This window comes from Salvelinus namaycush, chromosome 33 (assembly GCF_016432855.1).
Source record: "Salvelinus namaycush isolate Seneca chromosome 33, SaNama_1.0, whole genome shotgun sequence".
NCBI lineage: Eukaryota > Metazoa > Chordata > Actinopteri > Salmoniformes > Salmonidae > Salvelinus > Salvelinus namaycush.
The window spans coordinates 32,496,183-32,519,929 of NC_052339.1; the positions used below are offsets into that span (position 1 = coordinate 32,496,183).

The 23,747-nt window shown below is 45.1% G+C and overlaps 1 protein-coding gene across 3 annotated transcripts; it reads right to left on the reverse strand.

The window, feature by feature from the left end:
* Positions 1-1,881: 1,881 nt before the first annotated feature.
* Positions 1,882-13,016, reverse strand: LOC120027809 (solute carrier family 22 member 17-like). Of its 3 annotated transcripts, XR_005473344.1 has the most exons (11): positions 12,517-13,016; positions 11,211-11,720; positions 8,225-8,328; positions 7,527-7,681; positions 6,488-6,653; positions 5,865-5,980; positions 5,639-5,744; positions 4,932-5,155; positions 3,703-3,814; positions 2,952-3,511; positions 1,882-2,532 (listed from the first exon to the last, which is right to left on the reverse strand). XR_005473344.1 is itself a non-coding variant. In XM_038972851.1 (10 exons), exons 2-10 carry the CDS (start codon positions 11,658-11,660, stop codon positions 3,235-3,237), a joined length of 1,710 nt encoding a protein of 569 aa, XP_038828779.1. In that variant the 5' UTR covers positions 11,661-11,720; positions 12,839-13,016; the 3' UTR covers positions 2,521-3,234. The 3 variants fall into 3 exon arrangements, 2 of the variants coding, with proteins under 2 accessions (XP_038828779.1, XP_038828778.1); XM_038972851.1 differs by having other exon boundaries at positions 2,521-3,511; positions 12,839-13,016; XM_038972850.1 differs by having other exon boundaries at positions 2,521-3,511.
* Between the last annotated feature and the right edge of the window lie 10,731 nt (positions 13,017-23,747).

A 23,747-nucleotide genomic window follows, 5' to 3' on the forward strand; every position in this document is an offset into this window, starting at 1 on the left:
CTTACTTGCAGGTTCCTTCCGACAATGCAACAACAATAAGAAATAATAAAAAAGAAAATAAGAATTTGAACATAAAGTAATTGGCTCAGTAGAACAGAATAAACATTTTAGCATAAGTATAATACAGGAAGGCACATTTTATATTTACACATGTATCAGGGAAGGGGTGATTGGGGGGCAAGTGTTTAAATCGTGCAGTATTAGCAATAGTAAATAATAGTCTGGTAGCAGCAGTTGTGATGTGTGTGTCTGATGGCTTGTAGATAGAAACTGTCTCTAAGCCTGTTGGTGTCAGACCTCCAGCTTCAATACCATCTGCCCAACAGTAAGGGAGTATGAACAGCTCATGGCTGGGGTGTGTTGGACTCCCTGGATGGGAGCATGGTCCCAGTGATGTACTGGGCCGTCTTCACCACCCGCTGGAGAGCCTTTCGGTCGTGGACAGAGCAATTCCTGTACCAGGCCGTGATGCAACTGGTCAGTACGCTCTTGATGGTGCAGCCATAGTATTTGGAGTAGACCCCGGATGGCATGCTACATTTCTTCAGCCGCCTGAGGAAGTAGAGGCGTTGTTGCGCCCTCTTGACAAGAGGGGTGGTGTTGTTGGTCCATGTTAAGTCATCGGTGATGTGGACGCCGATGAACTTAAAACTGCTGACTCTCTGCTGCAGTTCCGTTTATGTGGAACGGGGCGTTCCCTCTACTTCCTCAAAACAACAATCAACTCCTTTGCTTTGCTGACTTTGAGGGAGAAGTTATTGTCCTATTACACAATGCCAGTTCACTTACCACCTCCTTAAAGGTTGACTCGTTGTTGTTGATTATCAGGCCTACAACCGTTGTGTCGTCAGCAAACTTGATGGAGTTGATGTTGTGCAAAGCCACACAGTGGTGGGTGAACAGGGAGTACAGCAGAGGGCTGAGGACACCCCTGGGGGGACCCCTGTGTTAAGAGTCATTGTGGAAGAGGTGTTGTTGCCAATCCGCACAGCCTGGGGTCTGCCCGTCAGGAAGTCCAGGATCCAGTTGCAGAGGGTAGTGTTCAGACACAAAGCTAAGAGCTTGGAGGGTACAACCGTGTTGAATGCTGAACTATATTTACTCTTTTGAGAGTTTTCCTCACGTCAACCTTGGGAGAGTGAAAACACCTAGTCGTCCGGAGCAGCGAGAGTCTTCCTGGATGGGTCGGTATTGTCTGCCTCAAAGCAGGCATAGAATGTGTTCAGCTCGTCTGGGAGGGAGGCTTTGGTGGGAACCACACAGCTGGATTTGCCTTTGTAGTCCATGATAGCCTTGTAGTCCTTGCCACATGCGTTGCGAGTCTGAGTTGTCAAACATCGATTCAAGTTTGAGTTTGTATAATTTTTTTGCATCCCTAATGGATTTGCGGCGCTCGTACCATCTTTATCAGAAACACTTAGAAAAATCTCTACGTTGTTTTCTGGGGGGAAAGGTGTGCATAACAAAAAGTAAATTATACAATCTTAAAACCAATATACAAGATCAATAGGATGATCTGTTAGCTTCCTGACGACAAGACCCTCTTCATCCATCAACACAGACAAGACACACAACAACCCATTGTTTACTTAACATTTTATTTTCGATTCAATCAGGTTATTAGAGTTATTAACAATTACATTGCTGTTATTGCTTAATAGATCATCTTAAGGACCTAGCAATGTCTAACAACGTATTACTGTTGTCAAGGTATTCATAGTTATTATCATCATTAATAATATCCATATTATTATTAGATTTGTTTAGTGCATTTTAAATAAACTACCAAAGACCTGCAGCGGGAGGTGTCTCTTTTCCCCTTCCCAACTTCAAGCCCCATTCAGTGCCCCCCCACACACCCCCCCCCCCCCCCCCCCCCACACACACACCTCTGCCCAGAGAAGGTTCTGGAGCAGATCCAGTCAAAAACCTGTCAAAAAAAACCATCAAACAGCTAGGTCCTCAATGTTTCAAATAAACATACAGTACCAAATCCTGGCAACAAGGTGCCTGGCAACAAGGTGCCTGTTATGCACGTCACCATCACTCTATTATAGTGAGTTCCTGTATTCTAAAAAGAGAATAGCCCAGGTCTGGAAACAGCCCTTAGGCCTTACCACCTAGCCTAGGGCCAAGATGCTTGTGGAGATCTGAAAGGATCAGAAAGGTATAAGCAATATCGTAATAGCTTCACCATGCCGCCTGATAAACTGGATGGATTGTTTGTACCTAGCCAATCCTTTCAGATCAGTGCCTAAGGGGTGGGGGCTTGGGCTGGTTTCTGGGCGTGGCTATAATTCAATGCTGCAAACTCTTCAGGGCATTGCCCCACAATAATATTTAGCGTAGAACTGATATAATATATAAATGTGTGTCCATTTTCTACCATACATTTCTATCTACCCAAGGTTTTCAGCTCTGAATGCACAGGCACACTCCCTATGTCTTCAGTGAAGCCCAGAGGAAGACAGGTCTGACAGCCCAGACGATCAAGATGAATGACCCATAAACAGTACTGGCTCCAAGTCACATCTGGAAATTTAATTCATATCATTTCATCACATCCAACCAAGTCTGAGGAACTACAGTACATTTAAATGTCACTTTCTCTATATTTTTTTATTCAACTGATTGTAATGACTCTTGGGTTTGAGGAGGGAGCCTATTAGTATTTATTTAATGCAAGTTCAAAGTTTCACCAAACTACCCTCAAGTGTAACGTTTGCTCAAAGAATCTTCAATCAATATAATTTCCCCCGATGTCTTTAAGAGCAGTAGACAAAATTGCCCTCATCTTGTCTTAGTATGATGTTTTTGCACAATACAAAGTACCCTTCCAAAAACTTCCAGAAACAAAACTCCTACTGTTTTTTTATAAATAGATAACCTAGCATTCATAAAGTTAAAGAAACTAAGTTGTAGGTATTTACAGGACCGTTTCCATAACATACCTGCCTCTGCCTCCGTGAGCTGTGTGTGATGCCATACTCTGCCAGATAATACACAAATCAAAAGGGTCTCTCTGATGGTGGCAGTCGGGAGCATGGGCAGAAAGCATCTGCTCCCTTTCCTGACAGACAGGCCTTATGGGAAAGGTGAGGGGGGTGGGGGTCCCTTCAACCACCCTCCTTCATTGGCTCGGCACAACCATTTTCAGCAGACAGCTGACCCTCTTGTCCCTCTCCATCTTCCTCTCCGCGACCTGCTGAAACTCTGGGCTGGCGTTATGACATGCTATGTCTCTGGGTTGGGGGTGGCCAGCAGGGGCACGTTGTCCCTCCTCCTCCGGCCCAGCGAGGGGCGTCGGTACTGCTCCCCGTCGGCCAGCGTCTGGGGCAGCGGTTTCCTCTTGCTCTCGGGCAGAAGCAGGATGGAGAGCACGGCCAGCAGAGCCAGGGAGGAGTACACCACATGGTGAAGGAAGTAGCCATAGTGGTTGCGCAGGTCCATGAGCGGCGAGGTGAGCCGACCCACACAGCCCAGGGCCAACACCGTGCCCACGCCAATGCCCCTGGACGAGAGGCAAAAGTTCAAAGGTTAGTGATCTCCAAGAGGAAAGATCAGGGAAGAGAGATAACATGAGGATCAAGCCAAAAATGACACCCATTAATATGAATATTAGGCCTAATAATACGTCTAATATACGGAACAAGCCTAGATGGGAAAGACTCGTGTGACAGTCTATGAGTTGCTGGTCCTTACCTGATGATGGTGGGCATGATCTCTGCTGTGAAGAGGACACAGAGAGAGGCAGCCGCCTGGGAGGAGAAGAGACCCATCACTGAGAACACAGTGATGGCCGCCTCACTTAGATCTGAGAGAAGGATAGGAGGGAGAGTTAACTTAGGACTGAACTCCACAGACTGACTGGCTGACGATTACATCTGAAACTGAGACACGACTTTGACTTTACTGCCACGGCAGTGTCCTTCATGAGCTGATATACCACCATTCAGCCACAAGGTGGTGCCATGCAAAAAATAACCTGTGCTTCCTGTATTCAATGTCAATTGAGAAAATGATGGAGTCGTAACTACTTCATGACATGTGGTCTCCTATGAACTGAATTACATTTACTCTCTATGTATTCTAGGTGAGGACTATCTATGTGTATTCTATCTATGTGTACCTAACTATGTGTATTCCAGGTGAGTAGGTAGAATTCGGCCCCTAAATCTGTGTATTCCAGGTGAGGGGTAGGTAGAATTTGGCCCCTAAATCTGTGTATTCCAGGTGAGGGGTAGGTAGAATTCGGCCCCTAAATCTGTGTATTCCAGGTGAGGGGTAGGTAGAATTCGGCCCCTAAATCTGTGTATTCCAGGTGAGGGGTAGGTAGAATTCGGCCCCTAAATCTGTGTATTCCAGGTGAGGGGTAGGTAGAATTCGGCCCCTAAATCTGTGTATTCCAGGTGAGGGGTAGGTAGAATTCGGCCCCTAAATCTATGTATTCCAGGTGAGGGGTAGGTAAAGTGGCCCTTAAGCACTGACACAGGATTATATGTTTTAGTGGATGAAAACATATCTGATCCTATATCAGTGGTTAAGGGACTATTTCTACAAAGCATTATGCCAATCCGTATTTGAATCAATTACAAAGTGGCCACCCCATCTCTGTTTTGGTAAAAAGCTGAGGGATAGGCCTGGATAAATGTAACCACTCAAATGCATAGACAGAGCTATGAATGCAAGGACTGACCATCAGTGACATCAACATTATAGTTTTAACCATGTTTTAAGGTTATACAGTGATTGTTTACAAACATTGAAGTAAAACAAGCTTATATTTTGGTTTCCGATGGGGTATAACAGTTGAACTAAGCTCATGAGGCATTTTAGTTATATTCTTCAAGAATCAATGGGTATAAATCATACATTTACAAGTCCAAAAATGGGTGTAGTAACCAAGGATTCTACCTTGAACGTCAACTTACACTCCATCAGTCCGAGGAGAATCAGAGATGCCAGCCCCGTCATCGTCATGGCGAGGAGCAGGATACCACGTCGACCACACCTGTTCACGGTTGCCCATAACAACAGCAAGGCCCCTCCTCCCGCACAGACAGAGAGTAGATAGGTCCAATAGAAGCTGGGGGCAGTGCCTCTGACATCACCGCGGAACGAGCTGTAACAGTGACTAATGCCATGGGAAATGAACCTGACAGACAACGGGAGAAGATGGAGAGGGAGAATCATGGTCTGATTGGCAACTACTGTATGAATCCTATGGGTGCCAACCTGTAAATGTTGATAGAAGCCAGGGCAAACCTTTATATTACACTATATGTAGCATATATACTACTATGTTTGGTTACCAAAATGTCGTTACATCTTATTAGTAAACGGTGTAGTTACTGTGTAGAAACACAAAGAAGTTAAACTTTCATGTACTGTATTTGTAATTGTATTTCTTATGGATCCCCATTAGCTGTTGCCAAGGCAGCAGCTACTCTTCCTGGGGTCCAAACACATTAAGGCACTTACATATAAAACAAAATATAAAACAGTACATCATATAACATTATTACACCACTGTATATCTACTACTGGTAGACCTACTACTATTACTATGTGTGTAGCTAATTAAAGTCTGACCAAACATGTGAGGGCAAACTTCAAACAGCACAGTTAGGTGACTTACGAGGTGAAGCCGAGCACACATATATTTTTCCAGATGTTCCTGCTGTGTACGAGCTCTGGGAAGGACAGGTGTGGGCGAGTAGAGGGAGATAGCTCGGAGTCCAGCTCTGAAATAATGACAACACCACAAGTCACACTGGAGGCATCAGCAGAGAATTGTTTTTCTAATAAAAGTCATAAATCTCATGAAAAGACCCACACAAAAAGACAAAATGGTTCCCACACACCTGTGAAGCTCTCGTCATCCCTCCCTCTATCTCTTCTTTCACTGAAGGAATTCAGATCAGCTGATCTCTCAGAGAGGAGGAGCCAGCGAGGAGACTCAGGAAATACCCCTGGAATACTGAAACAAAACAAAAATGTTCATGTCATTTTCTCCTAGCTTCCTTCTAGGTGGAAGATAACAACGGTTAAGACAAGAGGGTTGTAATTAAGCCATAAGGCATGAGAATCCAGGGATTACCGTGTGATAACTCCTGATTAAGGGCTGTTCTTAGGAGGAATTTTAAATAATGGGACCGGCAATGCTAGTTAGCTTCCACGTGGAATTATTAGGTTCTTCAACCTAGGATTCATACCAAGCTATTCTCTCCCCTGGAACAGCAAAGTTCATATTTCATTTGCTCAGTGTTCAATTTACTATTTGCAATAAAAGGTCATGAGGAATGTGGGAGGAACACTGCACCTTGAAGCCAAATGCTAATGTATTCTGACTTGAGTTAATGGCTGAAATCAATACAAAGCCGGGATGCTCTCAGCAAGTCAGTTTGCATTTACTTCTTTAATGAAATGACTACCATATTCCCCTTCCGTTGTCCATAAGCTACTATCCCCCAACACACTCACTCACCCATAGGTGAGGAACAGAGAGAGCGGTGCAGCCCCAGTTCCAAGTAAGCCTCTCCAGGACTGGTAACCCAGAGCAAAACCCAGCAACAGCAGCTCCCCAGCAACTGTAGTTAGTCCTGCCACCATGGTGACTAGCAGACGTAGTGAGGGGTCACAGAGTTCAAGACCTGTCAATCAAAAACAATGAATGATTACAGACACAACAACGCTGAACAATTAGTAAACAAGTTTGGTCTTTAAGTATACTCAAAATAGTTTTAAGATGCTATTGCCTGTGTGGTGTCAGGTTTCAAAAGCTCAGCAGTGGTCATGGCAGTAGTCTTTTGATGCTATTGTTAGAGCCTTTTGTACTATGGCTCTGTGTTTTGACCAATCATGTGACGTGCCTGGATTTTAACTTTTATTTTTTTGATCAAACTGTCCCTTTTTTCTCTCCGTATGTCAGATGGTCCAGCACCATCCTCAGGAAATTGCTTTCATTTTTGGAGTTATTCTCATTTCTGGATAAGGCTTGAAATACAGAATAAAATCATGATATGCCATATGACTGCGCAATACACATGGCCCTAACTATGACACCAGTATCTGAGACTACTCACGTGAGATGTAAAGGCCCTAACTATGACACCAGTAGCTGAGACTACTCACGTGTGATGTAAAGGCCCTAACTATGACACCAGTATCTGAGACTACTCACGTGTGATGTAAAGGCCCTAACTATGACACCAGTATCTGAGACTACTCACGTGTGATGTAAAGGCCCTAACTATGACACCAGTATCTGAGACTACTCACGTGTGATGTAAAGGCCCTAACTATGACACCAGTATCTGAGACTACTCACGTGTGATGTAAAGGCCCTAACTATGACACCAGTAGCTGAGACTACTCACGTGTGATGTAAAGGCCCTAACTATGACACCAGTAGCTGAGACTACTCACGTGTGATGTAAAGGCCCTAACTATGACACCAGTAGCTGAGACTACTCACGTGTGATGTAAAGGCCCTAACTATGACACCAGTAGCTGAGACTACTCACGTGTGATGTAAAGCGTGAGGTAGACACCGGCGCTAGCAGCAGCCAGGCAAAAACGCATGACAATAAAGAATGGGGGAGTGGTAGAGACGCACACAAGCACGCCAAATACCACTGAGAGGGTCAGAGAGGTGAGTAGTGTCTTCAACCTGCCCAGTCTGAGGAAAACATAGAGAAGAGAAGATATAAAGCTCTGTTTTAGTCGTGCATAAGCACTGGCCGGTTTCATGGAAATTAAATCCAGATATAGGCCTCTTAAAAACAGGTTTAAAAACCAAGTTAACAGTCCTGGTTTATGGAGTCCAAGAATAAAGCAAGTAAATAACCAGGGTCATTTCCATGTAAATACATAGTTATTTAGGGACATCTAGTCTAGAGTCTAGAAATATATGGAAACAGTGTTCATTCAACCACATTTCTTGATTCAAGTGCAGCCCAGGCCTGAGTCTGGATTCAAGTGCAGCCCAGGCCTGAGTCTGGATTCAAGTGCAGCCCAGGCCTGAGTCTGGATTCAAGTGCAGGCCTGAGTCTGGATTCAAGTGCAGCCCAGGCCTGAGTCTGAAACTGTCGTCGAAAGCTTAATTCGATGATCTTAATGAACTGAATCGTGTTGGCTAATTACATTTGCTTCATCTCACTTTAAATCCTGAAGAGGTCTCCTCCCCCCAGTCTAACCCTTTGTATTTCTCAGCTCGTCTCACCTGTCAGCTGCAAAGCCCAGTCCCAGGCATCCTGTCAGAACGCCCAGGATGAAGGACACCTCTTCGACTGGAACCAGCCAGTACTGACCACACACCAAATCCCACTGGGAGAGGAGAGGAAAACAACGAGGTGGGAAACCAACAGAAGAATACAGAAAGGGAAGAGACAGTTAAACATTTTATGTTATACACAACAACTCCATCGTTAGGACATTTTTCCAGATCATACAGAAAAAGTCATTTCAACCAAACTACAGTATATTTAAATGTGATTTCAATCATTTCCTTTCAGTGTTTGTAATGACTTGAGCGTGACTTTGTTATTACATCTGAAGAGCTCTGCATTTTCTACTGTTGAAAGCTAAGTGATTATAATTATCTACAGAGATAGCATCGTTTTTGGGCAGTCAGGAAGCTGCTGCTAACAATACCTTATGTCATTGGAACCTATGCAGGGACGCATAAAAGCCTGTCAAATACTATCACTCATCCTCACTGGTCGGCATAGCTGCGCTGTATAGTAACCTCACAAATGAGAGCATAGCAGATGAGGTGCTTGGTTTGGGACAAAAGAAAAAATGCCAAAAAGGCACAAAAACAAGTTCACAAACTGCCCAAACCGGTTCTAAACATGACTCGAAAGCATTATAATGCCCTTGGTCAAAACCTTTGCCTTGCATTTTTTTCCCCTCTTACAGTAAACGTCCTCATGTCAAAGGAGCATATAGGCTGACATGGTGTTACAAGGCAGCTGCTTAAAGGTGCTTAGTTCAGTATTCCACTGAAGCCTTATTGAATAAAGGCGTGTACTGATCAGAGCTTTTCTGGCCTCCGTGAGAAGTCGCTGAAGAAGCACCGTGGTGTTATACTGGTGGATCATGACATGGTAAAAATACACTCTGAAACCAACCACTGAATCAGGCCTTGTGTCTATGAAAAGAGTAACTGAATGATATTCCTGCCGTCTATAGGTGCATGGAAACCGCTGCTGTAGTCTGTCTCTTCAGTTAGAGTGACTCCTTGAGACCAGTGTATGTTCAGTTAACCACAGAGGGCAACAGGCCCACAGAACAGTTTACAGAAGAAGCATTGGGTATGCCACCCGCGTCACCACGCATTGGAATTCAAAACAAATAGAGCGTCGGTCCACAGCGGGCCGATTGAGAGCTTAAGACCTCCGTAGAAAAATTGGGTGTGGTGGACATTTGTCAAGAGTTCTGCCAAAGACATTAGGCCTGGTGCGTCATAAGGCATTGTAGAACAAGTACACACATCAGTAAATGAAGAAAGGCAGGATGAGTTTGGTTGTACATTTCCCATTACCCCCCTCTACGTGACTGTTTATAACATAGGCCTACTTCATCAAAGCTGTGTTAATGGTGAAAGCGTTTTTTACCGTTGCCGTGAATTTGACAGTTACTTACTGGCAGCTCATTGACAAGTAAGTTTCTGTTTTTTTTCTTCATATTACAGTACACCTACTGTAATCTAATTACGGTATCAAAGCAAGTACCGTGTAATGACACACAGTACACTACTGTAAAATGTATTGTATTATACCGTAAAAAAAAAAGTAAATACAACTGTAATCGGAATTAATGGATCAATGGATGAAATTCATTGAGGGGAGGGGTTTGTATTTCACAGTATTTTTATGTAATTACAAGGGATACACATTACAGCATATCTATAAATATTTGGGGTATTATATCACTTGCACTTCTAGAGGCCTTAACTTATTCGGGATCGGTGTCTCATCCACAGGACGGTTGTGATAATGTAGGCTAATGCGATTAGCATGAGGTTGTAAGTAACAAGAAAATTTTCCAGGACATAGACATATCTGATATTGGCAGAAAGCTTAAATTCTTGTTAATCTAACTGCACTGTCTAATTTACAGTAGTTATTACAGTGAAACAATACCATGCAATTTTTTGAGAGTGCACAGTTTTGAACTTGAAAAGTTATTAATAAACAAATTAGGCACATTTGGGCAGTCTTGATACAAAATGTTGAACTGAAATGCAATTGTTCATTGGACCAGTCAAACTTTGCATGTACACTGCTGCCATCTAGTGGCCAAAATCTGAATTGCACCTGGGCTGGAATAATACATTATGGCCTTTCTCTTGCATTTCAAAGATGATGGTACAAAAAAATATATAATCTTTTACCAGATCTAATGTGTTATATTCTCCTACATTCCTTTCACATTTCCACAGACTTCAAAGTGTTTCCTTTCAAATGGTACCAATAATATGCATATCCTTGCTTCAGGGCCTGAGCTACAGGCAGTTAGATTTGGGTATGTCATTTTAGGCAAAAATGTAAAGAAAGGTGCGGATCCTTAAGAGGTTTTAACAAAGGCTTCCAAACTGACAGTGACTACAGGGCAAATCAGACCAAAAGAACATGTTCAAATGCTCAACCATTTCATGTTTAAGACTTGCTGCCACTCCAATTATGGCCCCTATACAAATTGATGGGGCACTATAACCACATAGGAGTTAAATTGGTACAGCATTCTCACTAACGGGTGCTACAAATATAGCCTCTTACAAGGCACGCCTCAAAATATGGTAATGAGTCAGAAACAACAATACCATGTACACACTTTTGGTCAAAAAGTTTTTGGCACTCCAAAGATACGGTACGTTACTGTATTCTGTTTGGTGGATTACAGTACCATTCTAAATACAGCCATTCTTACCCAACCCACAACATTTTCCCATAATGCACCATAATTTACATTACGCTGCAGTTAAATATTTCAGAGTATTTTACTAATGCTATTACCAAAAATCACTGTATAAATTACAGTTTTCTGTTACAGTGCATGTAAGGATATCAGAACTTCACTGAAGAATGCATTATATCATTGTTAAACAATCATTCCCTGTTCCACTAGGAGCCACTTGGATTCTGAGACCGCGAATTACAAACTAATCAAGAAAACAATGAAGCCTACAAAGTTCCTTGAGGTACCTCAGTAACAATGTTAATCCTCAATCCTTCTGTGACGTTGTAGTCCCAGCCAGCTTCACAGTTTTCCACCCCGGACTGGGTACCGTTGATATACTGCTTGCACTGAGACAGCCCCCCGCTGTCCCCCACTCTGCCCCCCTTCTCCCAGGGCAGGGAGGTGTTAAGGATCTGGGCGGCAGGCAAGGGTCCCGGGAGGCGGCAGTGGTGGGGTGAGGTGAGGGTAAGCAGGGCGTCCGAGGAGAGAAGGAAGGCCAGGAAGAGATTGGGCAGGATGGAGAGACCGATGAGCATCCTCTGCTTCTTCCTCCCCAGGGCCAGGACCATCACCTCCCCTGTGGGAGTCAGGGAGGGGGGAGGTGGGAGGGGGGAGGGAGTGGGAGACGAGGGGAGGGAGGAAGGGGGAGGCGGACAGGGGGAAGGGGAAGGGATGGGGGACTCAGGTGATGTCATGACTGAGGGCCAGAGAGGCTGTGGTCACTTCTTAGACGGACTGGGAAATATGGGAAATATCTGTGGTGGGAAAACATACACAAATATTAACAAGCTTGGATTCACCATTGCTACTTTCTCCAAAAGATACTATTAGCTACAGTAAACAGTTCACCTGCAGAATAAGAAGAAATAGCTCCGTGAATGGATCTGCTTTCTTATTTATCTACAGACTTGAACAGTCAGTTTTACAACTGTTTACATACTTAATTAATCATAAAGCCTGGCAAAATGATATCTCCAATCAATCCCTTAAAAGAGTCTAGAGGGAGCAATGCCAACCGCATGACATAATGTTTAGCCAATTATTCAATTGGTGGACATACCCATTCTATTACATTTTTTTTTTTTTAAGACACGTTTTTATCTGTAGCATGACTATACACGTGTAAGAAATACGTTGTACAGTTATATTTTATAGCCCAAGATCATGGAAGGTTTTTGGACACGTCTATACTATCAGCCATAAGGGCATGGTCCATTATACTGGCAAGGCCATGAACTAGGCTACTGCTAAAGAAATGAAGTTACATAATAGGTTTTTCAGACGGGAAAGTACTGCATTGAAGGAAAAGAGCCAACGCATATTTTAAGAGGTAACACAGAGCAACACACACAAAGCACCAGAAAATAAAAATTCCTAACATTATTGTGTAACATTGTAACATGAATAAAACTGACATGGTGGTGACATAATCGGTTACTGAAACAAACGCATCTGCCCGGGGCAGACAGCAAAACACATTATTTTGTAAATATACAATATTGTCACAGGCTGTGTGGCATGGGGACAGTTGCAGCAAAATTAATGACGTACCCCCTTTCCACTATTATTATAGTCGTCGGATATGATAATAAATCCACTGGGTTAACGATTGCCCATTGTCACTTTCCAACGTCCGTTTAGGTAAAGCCAAAACATTGAAGGGGATAAAGGGAACAGTTCCGAATTGAGTTGAAATTTCACCGCATTCCCTTAACTCTTCCTATGCGTCTTCTCTCTGCCGGCTTTGGCTATTATTCCATCCTGTGACATATAGGCTTCTGTCCCGGGGTAGTGTTATATGAAGCACTGGAAACTAAAGTCCTGTCAGAGAAGATAACGCAGGGCTTCAACATTGACACCCACTGAAACCTACTTTAGGAAGCAATCCGTTTTGCTGTATTGGCAGAAAGGTTGATGCTCGACTTCTACCGTCCCTGATTTCTAACGTTGTTGCTCGACCGAAGTATATGTCCGCCGACATGAAACAAAGAAATTAAATATTAAATTATTATTTCTGACATCATCTTAAAGGGGACGGGTCACATAACTGCTGGCTGGCTGAACAACGCGAACCGATCATTTCTGTCTCTGGGACAAAGAGGGGGTGGAAACTGCATTGGTAGAAGCGATCTCCAGACTCGTGAGAAATCGGGTGTAATCGTTGAGGAGACGTCCCCAGCTTTCACTGCAAATTGAGTCATCTACCGCATGGTGGGGCCATACATCAAAAATGTGAATGTTTAATTTTTGATGCACACATATCCAGTAAAAAAATGTGGGATTACATAATAAAAACCGTTTAATTGCATAATTTCTTTAAATTGTTTATTCATTTATTTGCCAAGTATATTATTTATTCGATGACATCCACAAATTAATTGTGAGAGCCTTTAATATAATTTCCCTCCAAAATGCAGTTTTGGAGCGAAACGCAATAATAAAGTCAAGATAGCAGAGTAGGCTCTTTCAACAATGAAACCAACGTTGAGGAAGGTGGTCTTGATCGCGCTGTTGGGCCGGGACCAGCCCCGCCGAAAGCGCAGGTCCGTGTGGGTCCAGAAATGGTTAACCCCTTCCCTCTCCCATTAACGTCAGTATGATACACACCTGGCATGGTACATCAGGTGAGCAGGAGCACTTATTAAGGTTCTATGACATACAGTTAGTATGATAACAAAGGGAAAGGTTAACCTAGGGTCCATACAAATAGTACAGTTTACCACCATGTTCACTGCCCTGACAAAATACAAGTGGAAAAAAAACTAATTAGGAAGAGAATGTGTTTTTTCTTTCATCTTGTCTTAGATCTGCAAAAGTGTAGGGAAGAAATAAGCAGATTAAGTCTAAATGAGATATTAATAAACAACTGAAACAACTGACTGAAAACATAATTTAATAAGTATTCAAGTACAGGAAAGAACATGACAGGTATGTGTGTTGTAAAAATAAAAGAATGTGTAGCCTGTAATCTGTAAGAGAACAACAAGAGCGTGTATTTTTGGCACAACTGCAGACTGATACAGGGACTACTCATAAAGCCTAGACATAGTAGGGGAACTTCAAACATGGCCATAAAGAGAGAGAGGGCAGGGCACTGGAGATCTGCGGTACAGAGAGGAGTGGAGGAGAGGTGTGTGTGTGTGTCTGAAAAAAAGAAAATAATATGTAGCCATAACACAGCTAAACAAACAAATAGCCCCTGGACGTCATGGACCAGTCGATGGAACATACGTTCACAAAAAGTTTCAACACCCTGGTTTTCAAGTGGTTTTAAATGAAATAAATAAATTCACCTTTAGTCTCGTAAGAGACCAACAAAGAGCATCTGTGAATTCTCTGGTGTATGAGTTTCAATTCTGTCAATTCAGAAATGTATGTAACACTAATAATGAATGCTATCCTAAGACTTTAAAAACAAATGACTTTACGAATTGACTGAATTTAAACAGAACTGACGTGTGAAAAGAAAGGTACAATGAGGGAGGCCAAAACAACAACCAGACAACTCCTCTTCCTGTCCTTCCTGTCCTCTTCCTGTCCTTCCTGTCCTCTTCCTGTCCTTCCTCTCCTCTTCCTGTCCTTCCTCTCCTCTTCCTGTCCTTCCTCTTCCTCGCCTCTTCCTGTCCTTCCTGTCCTTCCTCTCCTCTTCCTGTCCTTCCTCTCCTCTTCCTGTCCTTCCTCTCCTCTTCCTGTCCTTCCTGTCCTCTTCCTGACCTTCCTCTCCTCTTCCTGTCCTTCCTCTCCTCTTCCTGTCCTTCCTCTCCTCTTCCTGTCCTTCCTGTCCTCTTCCTGTCCTTCCTCTCCTCTTCCTGTCCTTCCTCTCCTCTTCCTGTCCTTCCTGTCCTCTTCCTGTCCTTCCTCTCCTCTTCCTGTCCTTCCTCTCCTCTTCCTGTCCTTCCTGTCCTTCCTGTCCTTCCTGTCCTCTTCCTGTCCTTCCTCTCCTCTTCCTGTCCTTCCTCTCCTCTTCCTGTCCTTCCTGTCCTTCCTCTTCCTCGCCTCTTCCTGTCCTTCCTGTCCTTCCTCTCCTCTTCCTGTCCTTCCTCTCCTCTTCCTGTCCTTCCTCTCCTCTTCCTGTCCTTCCTGTCCTCTTCCTGACCTTCCTCTCCTCTTCCTGTCCTTCCTCTCCTCTTCCTGTCCTTCCTCTCCTCTTCCTGTCCTTCCTGTCCTCTTCCTGTCCTTCCTCTCCTCTTCCTGTCCTTCCTCTCCTCTTCCTGTCCTTCCTGTCCTCTTCCTGTCCTTCCTGTCCTCTTCCTGTCCTCTTCCTGTCCTTCCTCTCCTCTTCCTGTCCTTCCTGTCCTTCCTCTCCTCTTCCTGTCCTTCCTCTCCTCTTCCTGTCCTCCCTGTCCTTCCTCTCCTCTTCCTGTCCTTCCTCTCCTCTTCCTGTCCTTCCTCTCCTCTCCCTGTCCTTCCTGTCCTTCCTCTCCTCTTCCTGTCCTTCCTCTCCTCTTCCTGTCCTTCCTGTCCTTCCTCTCCTCTTCCTGTCCTTCCTCTCCTCTTCCTGTCCTTCCTGTTATTCCTCTCCTCTTCCTGTCCTTCCTGTCCTTCCTCTCCTCTTCCTGTCCTTCCTGTCCTTCCTCTCCTCTTCCTGTCCTTCCTGTCCTTCCTGTCCTTCCTGTCCTTCCTCTCCTCTTCCTCTCCTCTTCCTGTCCTTCCTGTCTTTCCTGTCCTTCCTCTCCTCTTCCTGTCCTTCCTCTCCTCTTCCTGTCCTTCCTCTCCTCTTCCTGTCCTTCCTGTCCTTCCTCTCCTCTTCCTGTCCTTCCTCTCCTCTTCCTGTCCTTCCTCTCCTCTTCCTGTCCTCTTCCTGTCCTTCCTGTCCTTCCTCTCCTCTTTCTGTCCTTCCTCTCCTCTTCCTGTCCTTCCTCTCCTCTTCCTGTCCTCCCTGTCCTTCCTCTCCTCTTCCTGTCCTTCCTGTCCTTCCTCTCCTCTTCCTGTCCTTCCTCTCCTCTTCCTGTCCTTCCTGTCCTTCCTCTCCTCTTCCTGTCCTTCCTCTCCTCTTCCTGTCCTTCATGTCCTTCCTCTCCTCTTCCTGTCTTTCCTGTCCTTCCTCTCCTCTTCCTGTCCTTCATGTCCTTCCTCTCCTCTTCCTGTCCTTCCTGTCCTTCCTCTCCTCTTCCTGTCCTTCCTGTCCTTCCTCTCCTCTTCCTGTCCTTCCTGTCCTTCCTCTCCTCTTCCTGTCCTTCCTGTCCTTCCTCTCCTCTTCCTGTCCTTCCTGTCCTTCCTCTCCTCTTCCTGTCCTTCCTCTCCTCTTCCTGTCCTTCCTGTCCTTCCTCTCCTCTTCCTGTCCTTCCTCTCCTCTTCCTGTCCTTCCTGTCCTTCCTGTCTTTCCTGTCCTTCCTGTCCTTCCTCTCCTCTTCCTGTCCTTCCTGTCCTTCCTCTCCTCTTCCTGTCCTTCCTCTCCTCTTCCTGTCCTTCCTCTCCTCTTCCTGTCCTTCCTATCCTTCCTCTCCTCTTCCTGTCCTTCCTGTCCTTCCTCTCCTCTTCCTGTCCTTCCTCTCCTCTTCATGTCCTTCCTCTCCTCTTCCTGTCCTTCCTCTCCTCTTCCTGTCCTTCCTCTCCTCTTCCTGTCCTTCCTCTCCTCTTCCTGTCCTTCCTGTCCTTCCTCTCCTCTTTCTGTACTTCCTGTCCTTCCTCTCCTCTTCCTGTCCTTCCTGTCCTTCCTCTCCTCTTCCTGTCCTTCCTGTGAGCTGGTCGGCTAAATGGACTCCATCTCTGAAAGGAAAGAGAAAAACAACACATACAAGCTTAACATAATATAAAACCATAAAAGGTGAGATTTATGTTAACTAAATACTGCTTGTATAGTGTAGTTAGAGGCATAAATATTGGAACAGTGCGGTAAAGTTGGTAATACTCACTGTTTACTCGTGGAATTTGTAGTTCAGATCAAAAGATGAATATGACAGGCAAATATTTAGACAGCAAACTGTTTTAGGATATTTTCTAACCCAGAAACAACAGCTATACATTTGCCTCATATTAATCCTTTGATCTGAAATACAAATTAGCCTACATGAGTATACTGTAAAAATGACCTACTTTACTTCACTGTCGCAACACTTATGACACTACCTGTGATGTGGAGAGAGAAAAAATGTACCATTGAACTCGGCTTGGAAAAGCAGCTGATAATTTTAACCTTGACTGCTGCTTTTCTTTGCTGAGGCAGCCTCTTCAGTGTTGGCACCAGGCTCATGGCAAAGAGGGTCTCTTCATCCTCCTTCCTGTGAGCATCAGGTTGGGCTGCATCCCTCTCGACGGCTTGGAGGAGCCTCTGCTGAAATGAGTTGAGTGGATCTAGGGGCTGGTACCTCCGATGACGCCTGGTGTGACGTTGTTCCTCTTCGTTTCTCTCTGTTTCTCTCCTCGTTTGTCTCCACGGCCACATCCTGTTCAACGAGGTCCTCAGTGGTCACTTCCGTGAGGGTCATAATAATCTCAGGTGGTCCTAGATCCATAGGTGCTTCCTCCATTTCATCATCTTCCATGTCTGCACCGGTGGTGGTCATACTTGTGGATGATGTAGACGTTGTAGAGGGTCTCGCTGCACCGGTGGAGGCGATGGTCGCACTTGTAGGTGACGTTGAGGGTCTTGATGCACCGGTGGGGACAACACTTGTGGATGACGTAGTTGAGGGTCTGACTGTAAAATTGACACTCGTTGCCATAGGCACAAGACATGGATCCAGAAAAGAAAGAATGTAGCAGAAGCGCCAAGGCTGCTGGCCTGAAGCTGCTGACCCAGACCTCTTCTTCTCTTTCTCTGCCCTTCTCTCTCTCTGATACCTGTCCCTGAGTCCTCACCACTTCCTCCTACAGTCTTCTTCTACATAGACATGAACATGATAAGCCAAACCATTACCTAGCATAACTATAGTTATTAGATAGCTATCATGAACATGTCACCTACTGTACACACAGACACACACACACACACACACACGGTTATCTGACCAAATTATCAGGGGTACAGTAGTATCTACCATTTCTATTACTATTTATCTAGCATACACACTCACACTCTTTCAAACATGATTATTTGGGAAAGTTATCAGGGGTAGTAACTAGCATAATTTATATGACTATTTCTTTCACACTCACGCATCTCATTGGCTAGGTTAGCAAGCTAGGTTAGCTAGCTAGCTAACGTTAACTAGCCACGTCTAGCACAAGCTCACTACTAAACTGACCTGGCAATCCTACTATCGTAGACACTTGTCTCCGAGCAGCATTTTTTGTGTTTATGTCCCTGTAGCTGTCAGCAGTTGTGTCAAAAATACACGGTTTTGAGGATACTGCGAAAATGATTCTCTCCTCCATGTGTCCATCCGCATGCGATCATCTGCAAAAGATACCTGCATCAGTATAGTTGCCTAGCTGCGCAAAATGTTATGCAGCAGTGATGCAATGACGCAGTCGGTGTGTTCAAAGCGTTAGGGGAAGGTTTCGCTGGCCGGGATTTCCTTGTCCCATCGCGCTCTAGTGACTCTTTGTGGCGGGCCGGGTGCCTGCAAGCTGACACCGGTTGCCAGCTGGACGGAGTTTCCTCCAACACATTGGTGCGGCTAGCTTCCGGGTTAAACGAGCACTGTGTCAAGAAGCAGTGCGGCTTGGCAGGGTTGTGTTTCAGACGCATGGCTCCCGAGTCCGTAGGTGAGTTGCAGCGATAGGACAAGACAGTAACTACCAATTGGGGAGAAATAGGGGTAAAAGTAAAAAAAATTAAACTGAATTAAATAAGTACTTACTGGGGTGTAGCCTACTATGTCAGTCCGCAATGGAAATTTATGAATGCCCACCGTTTGTAAAACAGGCCATTAGTCCTGATTCCTGTGACTAATCAATTTGGCTATTTAAGTTCTGAATATCAGCTACCCAACTATATCAGGAGTTATATCGAGCCTACTTGCAATGTGTTTACAGAGTGGGAAATGCAGAAGTATTTCTTTTTCACTATGATCAGCTTGTCAAAAATTGACAGATACAAACTTGAAACCACTGATCATGAAAATAGGGTGAAACTCCTGAACAACAATTGTGATTGTCCATTTCACTTTGTCCTGTCCTGTTTTTAGGATATGTTGTTTGTTAACATGACAGCGCATTTCTTATTTGATTTAGCGCCATTTAGGTTAGGCTATTTGATTGGAGAAAGCTGCATGGTGTAAAAAGTGTCCGTCTCATTACATTGTCATACATGTTATCTCCAGCCTGTAGGCTACAGAAAAGGCCACATACTCTTTCTATCATATACTCTCTGCTACATGATTTATGTTAGATTATTTTTCTGATGGAACGTTGGTGGAGGGCTGCAGAGATGCGTCTCTCCAACAGCACGCTGGAGAGGCACGCTGGGAATGGACAAGTAAAATATTTTGTGGGCCTGCCTTTGACAAAGTGGGCACTGCTTATCAAAGGGCATTATCAGCGCTCACCAAAAATGCCCATATGCCACTGGTTGAGAGAAATTGTCATTGTTTTGGGTAGATTTACAGTGCATTCGGAAAGTATTCAGACCCCTTCCATTATTCCACATTTTGTTACGTTACAGCCTTATTCAAAAATTATTTAAATTATTTTTTGCCCTAATCAATCTAAACAATATCCCATAATGACAAAGCGAAAACAGTTTTAAAAAAAAAACAGAAATACCTTTTTTACAGAACTATTACGACCCTTTGCTTGAGGCTCGAAATTGAGCTCAGGTGCGTCCTGTTTCCATTGATCATCCTTGAGATGTTTCTACAACTTCATTGGACATGATTTGAAAAGGCACACACCTGTCTATAAAATGTCCCACAGTTGACAGTGCGTGTCAGAGCAAAAACCATGCCATGAGGTCGAAGGAATTGTCCGTAGAGCTCCGAGACAGGATTGTGTCGAGACACAGATCTGGGGAAGGGTACCAAAATATTTCTGCAGCATTGAAGGTCCCCAAGAACACAGTGGCCGCCATCATCATGAGTCATGATGGCGCCGGAGGGGAGGGCTGCCTTCTTATTGGCTCTCAACCAACCATGCTATTTTGATAGTTTTTTCGCGTTGTTTGTAACTTGTTTTGTACATAATGTTGCTACCGTCTTTTACGACCGAAAAGAGCTTCTGGACATCAGAACTGCGATTGCTCACCTCAAACTGGACGAAGAGTTCTTCTTCAATGAGTTGGATGGGAGGGATATAATACAGACACCCGACCAGGCCCAGATCCCTGTGATTCGCTGGAGAAGGAAACTGAGATTTAGTGGAAAAAGATCTGGGTGCCTTGTGAGGATCAGGCAATGAGTGGATAATCTGCCCTTGCCTTCCGTCCTGTTCAATCGCTGAAAAATAAATAGGACGAGCTGAAAGCACGTATTTCCTACCAACGGGACATTAAAAACTGTAATATCTTATGTTTCACAGAGTCGTGGCTGAACGACGACATTAAGAACATACAGCTGGCGGATTATACACTCCATCGGCAGGACAGAACAGCAGCCTCTGGTAAGACACGGGGCGAGGGCCTATGCATATATGTGAACAACAGCTGGTGCACGATATCTAAGGAAGTCTTGAGGTTTTGCTTCGCTGAGGTAGAGTATCTCACGATAAGATGTAGACCACACTATCTACCTAGAGAGTTTTCATCTGTATTTTTCGTAGCTGTCTACATACCACCACAGACCGATGCTGGCACTAAAACCACGCTCAATGAGCTGTAAACCGCCATAATCAATCAATCAAATTTATTTATGAAGCCCTTTTTCCATCAGCCGATGTCACAAAGTGCTGTACAGAAACCCAGTCTAAAACCCCAAACAGCAAGCAATGCAGATGTAGAAGCATGGTGGCTAGGAAAAACTCCCTAGAAAGGCCAGAACCTAGGAAGAAACCTAGAGAGGAACCAGGTTCTGAGGGGTGGCCAGTCCTCTTCTAGCTGTGCCGGGTGGAGATTATAACAGTACATGGCCAAGATGTTCAAATGTTCATAGATGACCAGCAGGGTCAAATAATAATAATCGCAGTGGTTGTAGAGGGTGGAACAGGTCAGCACCTCAAGAGTAAATGTCAGTTGGCTTTTCATAGCCGATCATTCAGAGTTAGAGACAGCAGGTGCAGTAGAGAGAGGGAGAGTCAAAAACATTAGGGCCGGGACAAGGTAGCACATCCGGGGAACAGGTCAGGGTTCCATAGCCGCAGGCAGAACAGTTGAAACTGGAGCAGCAGAACGGCCAGGTGGACTGGGGACCGCAAGGAGTCATCAGGCCAGGTAGTCCTGAGGCATGGTCCTAGGGCTCAGGTCCTCCGAGAGAAGAGAAAAGAGAGAGAGAGAGCGAGAGAGAGAGTTGGAGGGAGCATACTTAAATTCACACAGGACACCAGATAAGACAGGATAAATACTCCAGATATAACAGACTGATCCTAGCCCCCTGACACAAACTATTGCAGCATAAATACTGGAGGCTGAGACAGACAGGAGGGGTTGGGAGACACTGTGACCCCGTCTGACGGGGATTGAGGAGTACACCACATAGGTCACTGGCTTCATCAACAAGTGCATTGAGGACATCGTCCCCACAGTGACTGTACGCACACACCCCAACCAGAAGCTATGGATTACAGGCAACATTCACACTGAAAGGGTAGAGCTGCCACTTTCAAGTAGCGGGACTCTAACCCGGAAGCTTATAAGAAATCCCACTATGCCCTCCGACGAACCATCAAACAGGCAAAGCGTCAATACAGGACTAAGATCGAATTGTACTACACCGGCGCCGACGCTCGTCGGATGTGGCAGGGCTTGCAAACTATTACAGACTACAAAGGGAAGCACAGCCGAGATCTGCCCATTGACACGAGCTTACCAGACGAGCTAAATAACTTCTATGCTTCAAGGCAAGTAACACTGAAACATGCATGAAAGCATCAGCTGTTCAAGACAACTGTGTGATCACGCTCTCCGCAACCGATGTGAATAAGACTTTCAAACAGGTCAACATTCCCAAGGCCGCAGGACCAGACGGATTGCCAGGACGTGTACTCCGAGCATGCGCTGACCAACTGGCAAGTGTTTTCATTGACATTTTCAACCTCTCCCTGTCTGAGTCTGTAATACCAACATGTTTCAAGCATACCACCATAGTCCCTGTGCAGAAGAACATTAAGGTAACCTGCCTAAATGACTACCGACCCATAGCACTCACGTCTGTAGCCATGAAATGCTTTGGAAGGCTGGTCATGGCTCACATCAACACCGTTATCCCAGAAACCCTAGACCCACTCCAATTTGCATACCGCACCAACAGATCCACAGATGATGCAATCTCTATGTCACTCCACATTGCCCTTTCACACCTGGACAAAAGGAACACCTATGTGAGAATGCTATTCATTGACTACAGCTCAGCATTCAACACCATAGTGCCCTCAAAGCTCACCACTAAGCTAAGGACCCTGGGACTAAACACCTCCCTCTGCAACTGGATCCTGGACTTCCTGACGGGCCGCCCCAAGGTGGTAAGGGTAGGCAACAACACATCCGCCACGCTGATCCTCAACACGGGGGCCCCTCAGGGGTGTGTGCTCAGCCCCCTCCTGTACTCCCTGTTCACTCATGACTGCACGGCCAGGCACGACTCCAACACCATCATTAAGTTTGCTGATGACACAACAATGGTAGGCCTGATCACCGATAACGATGAGACAGCCTATAGGGAGGAGGTCAGAGACCTGACCGTGTGGTGCAAGGACAACAACCTCTCCCTCAACATGATCAAGACAAAGGAGATGATTGTGGACTACAGGAAAAAGAGGGCCGAGCACGCCCCCATTCTCATCTACGGGGCTGTAGTGGAGAAGGTTGAGAGCTTCAAGTTCCTTGGTGTCCACATCACCAACAAACTAACCTGGTCCAAGCACACCAAGACAATTGTGAAGAGGGCACAACAAAACCTGTTCCCCCTCAGGAGACTGAAAAGATTTGTCATGGGTCCTCAGATCCTCATAAGGTTTTACAGCTGCACCATCGAGAGCATCCTGACGGTTTGCATCACTGCCTGGTATGGCAACTGCTCGGCCTCTGACGCGCAAGGCACTACAGAGGGTAGTGCGTATGGCCCTGTACATCACCGGGGCCAAGCTTCCTGCCATCCAGGACCTCTATACCAGGCGGTGTCAGAGGAAGGCCCTAAAAAATGTCAAAGACTCCAGTCACCCTAGTCATAGACTGTTCTCTCTACTACCGCACGGCAAGCGGCACCGAAGCACCAAGTCTTGGTCCAAGAGGCTCCTAACTAGCTTCTACCCCCAAGTCATAAGACTCCTGAACAGCTAATCAAATGACTACCCAGACTATTTGCATTGCCCCCCCCCCCCCCCCCCCTTCTGGAATGCTGCTGCTACTCTCTGTTATTATCTATGCATAGTCACTTTAATAACTCTACCTACATGTACATATTACCTCAATTACCTCGACACTAGTGCCCCCGTACATTGACAGTGACTCTGTAGAGGTACCCCCTGTATATAGCCCCGCTATTATTATTTACTGCTGCTCTTGAATTATTTGTTATTCTTATCTCATACTTTTTGCGGGGGGTATTTTCTTAAAACTGCATTGTTGGTTATGGGCTTGTAAGTAAGCATTTCACTGTAAGGTCTACACCTGTTGTATTCAGCGCTTTTTAAATGGAAGAAGATTGGAACCACCAAGAGGCTTCCTAGAGCTGCCCGCCCAGCCAAACTGAGCAATCGGGGGAGAAGAGCCTTGGTCAGAGAGGTGACCAAGAACCCGATGGTCACTCTGA

Coding starts and splice junctions, on each gene's coding strand:
- LOC120027809 (XM_038972851.1), bottom strand. CDS start 11,660: ATGACATCACCTGAGTCCCCCATCCCTTCCCCTTCCCCCTGTCCGCCT. Junction 7,682..8,224: donor CTGGGCTTTGCAGCTGACAG/GTGAGACGAGCT, acceptor TGTTTTCCTCAG/ACTGGGCAGGTTGAAGACAC. Junction 5,745..5,864: donor GGATGACGAGAGCTTCACAG/GTGTGTGGGAAC, acceptor TCATTATTTCAG/AGCTGGACTCCGAGCTATCT.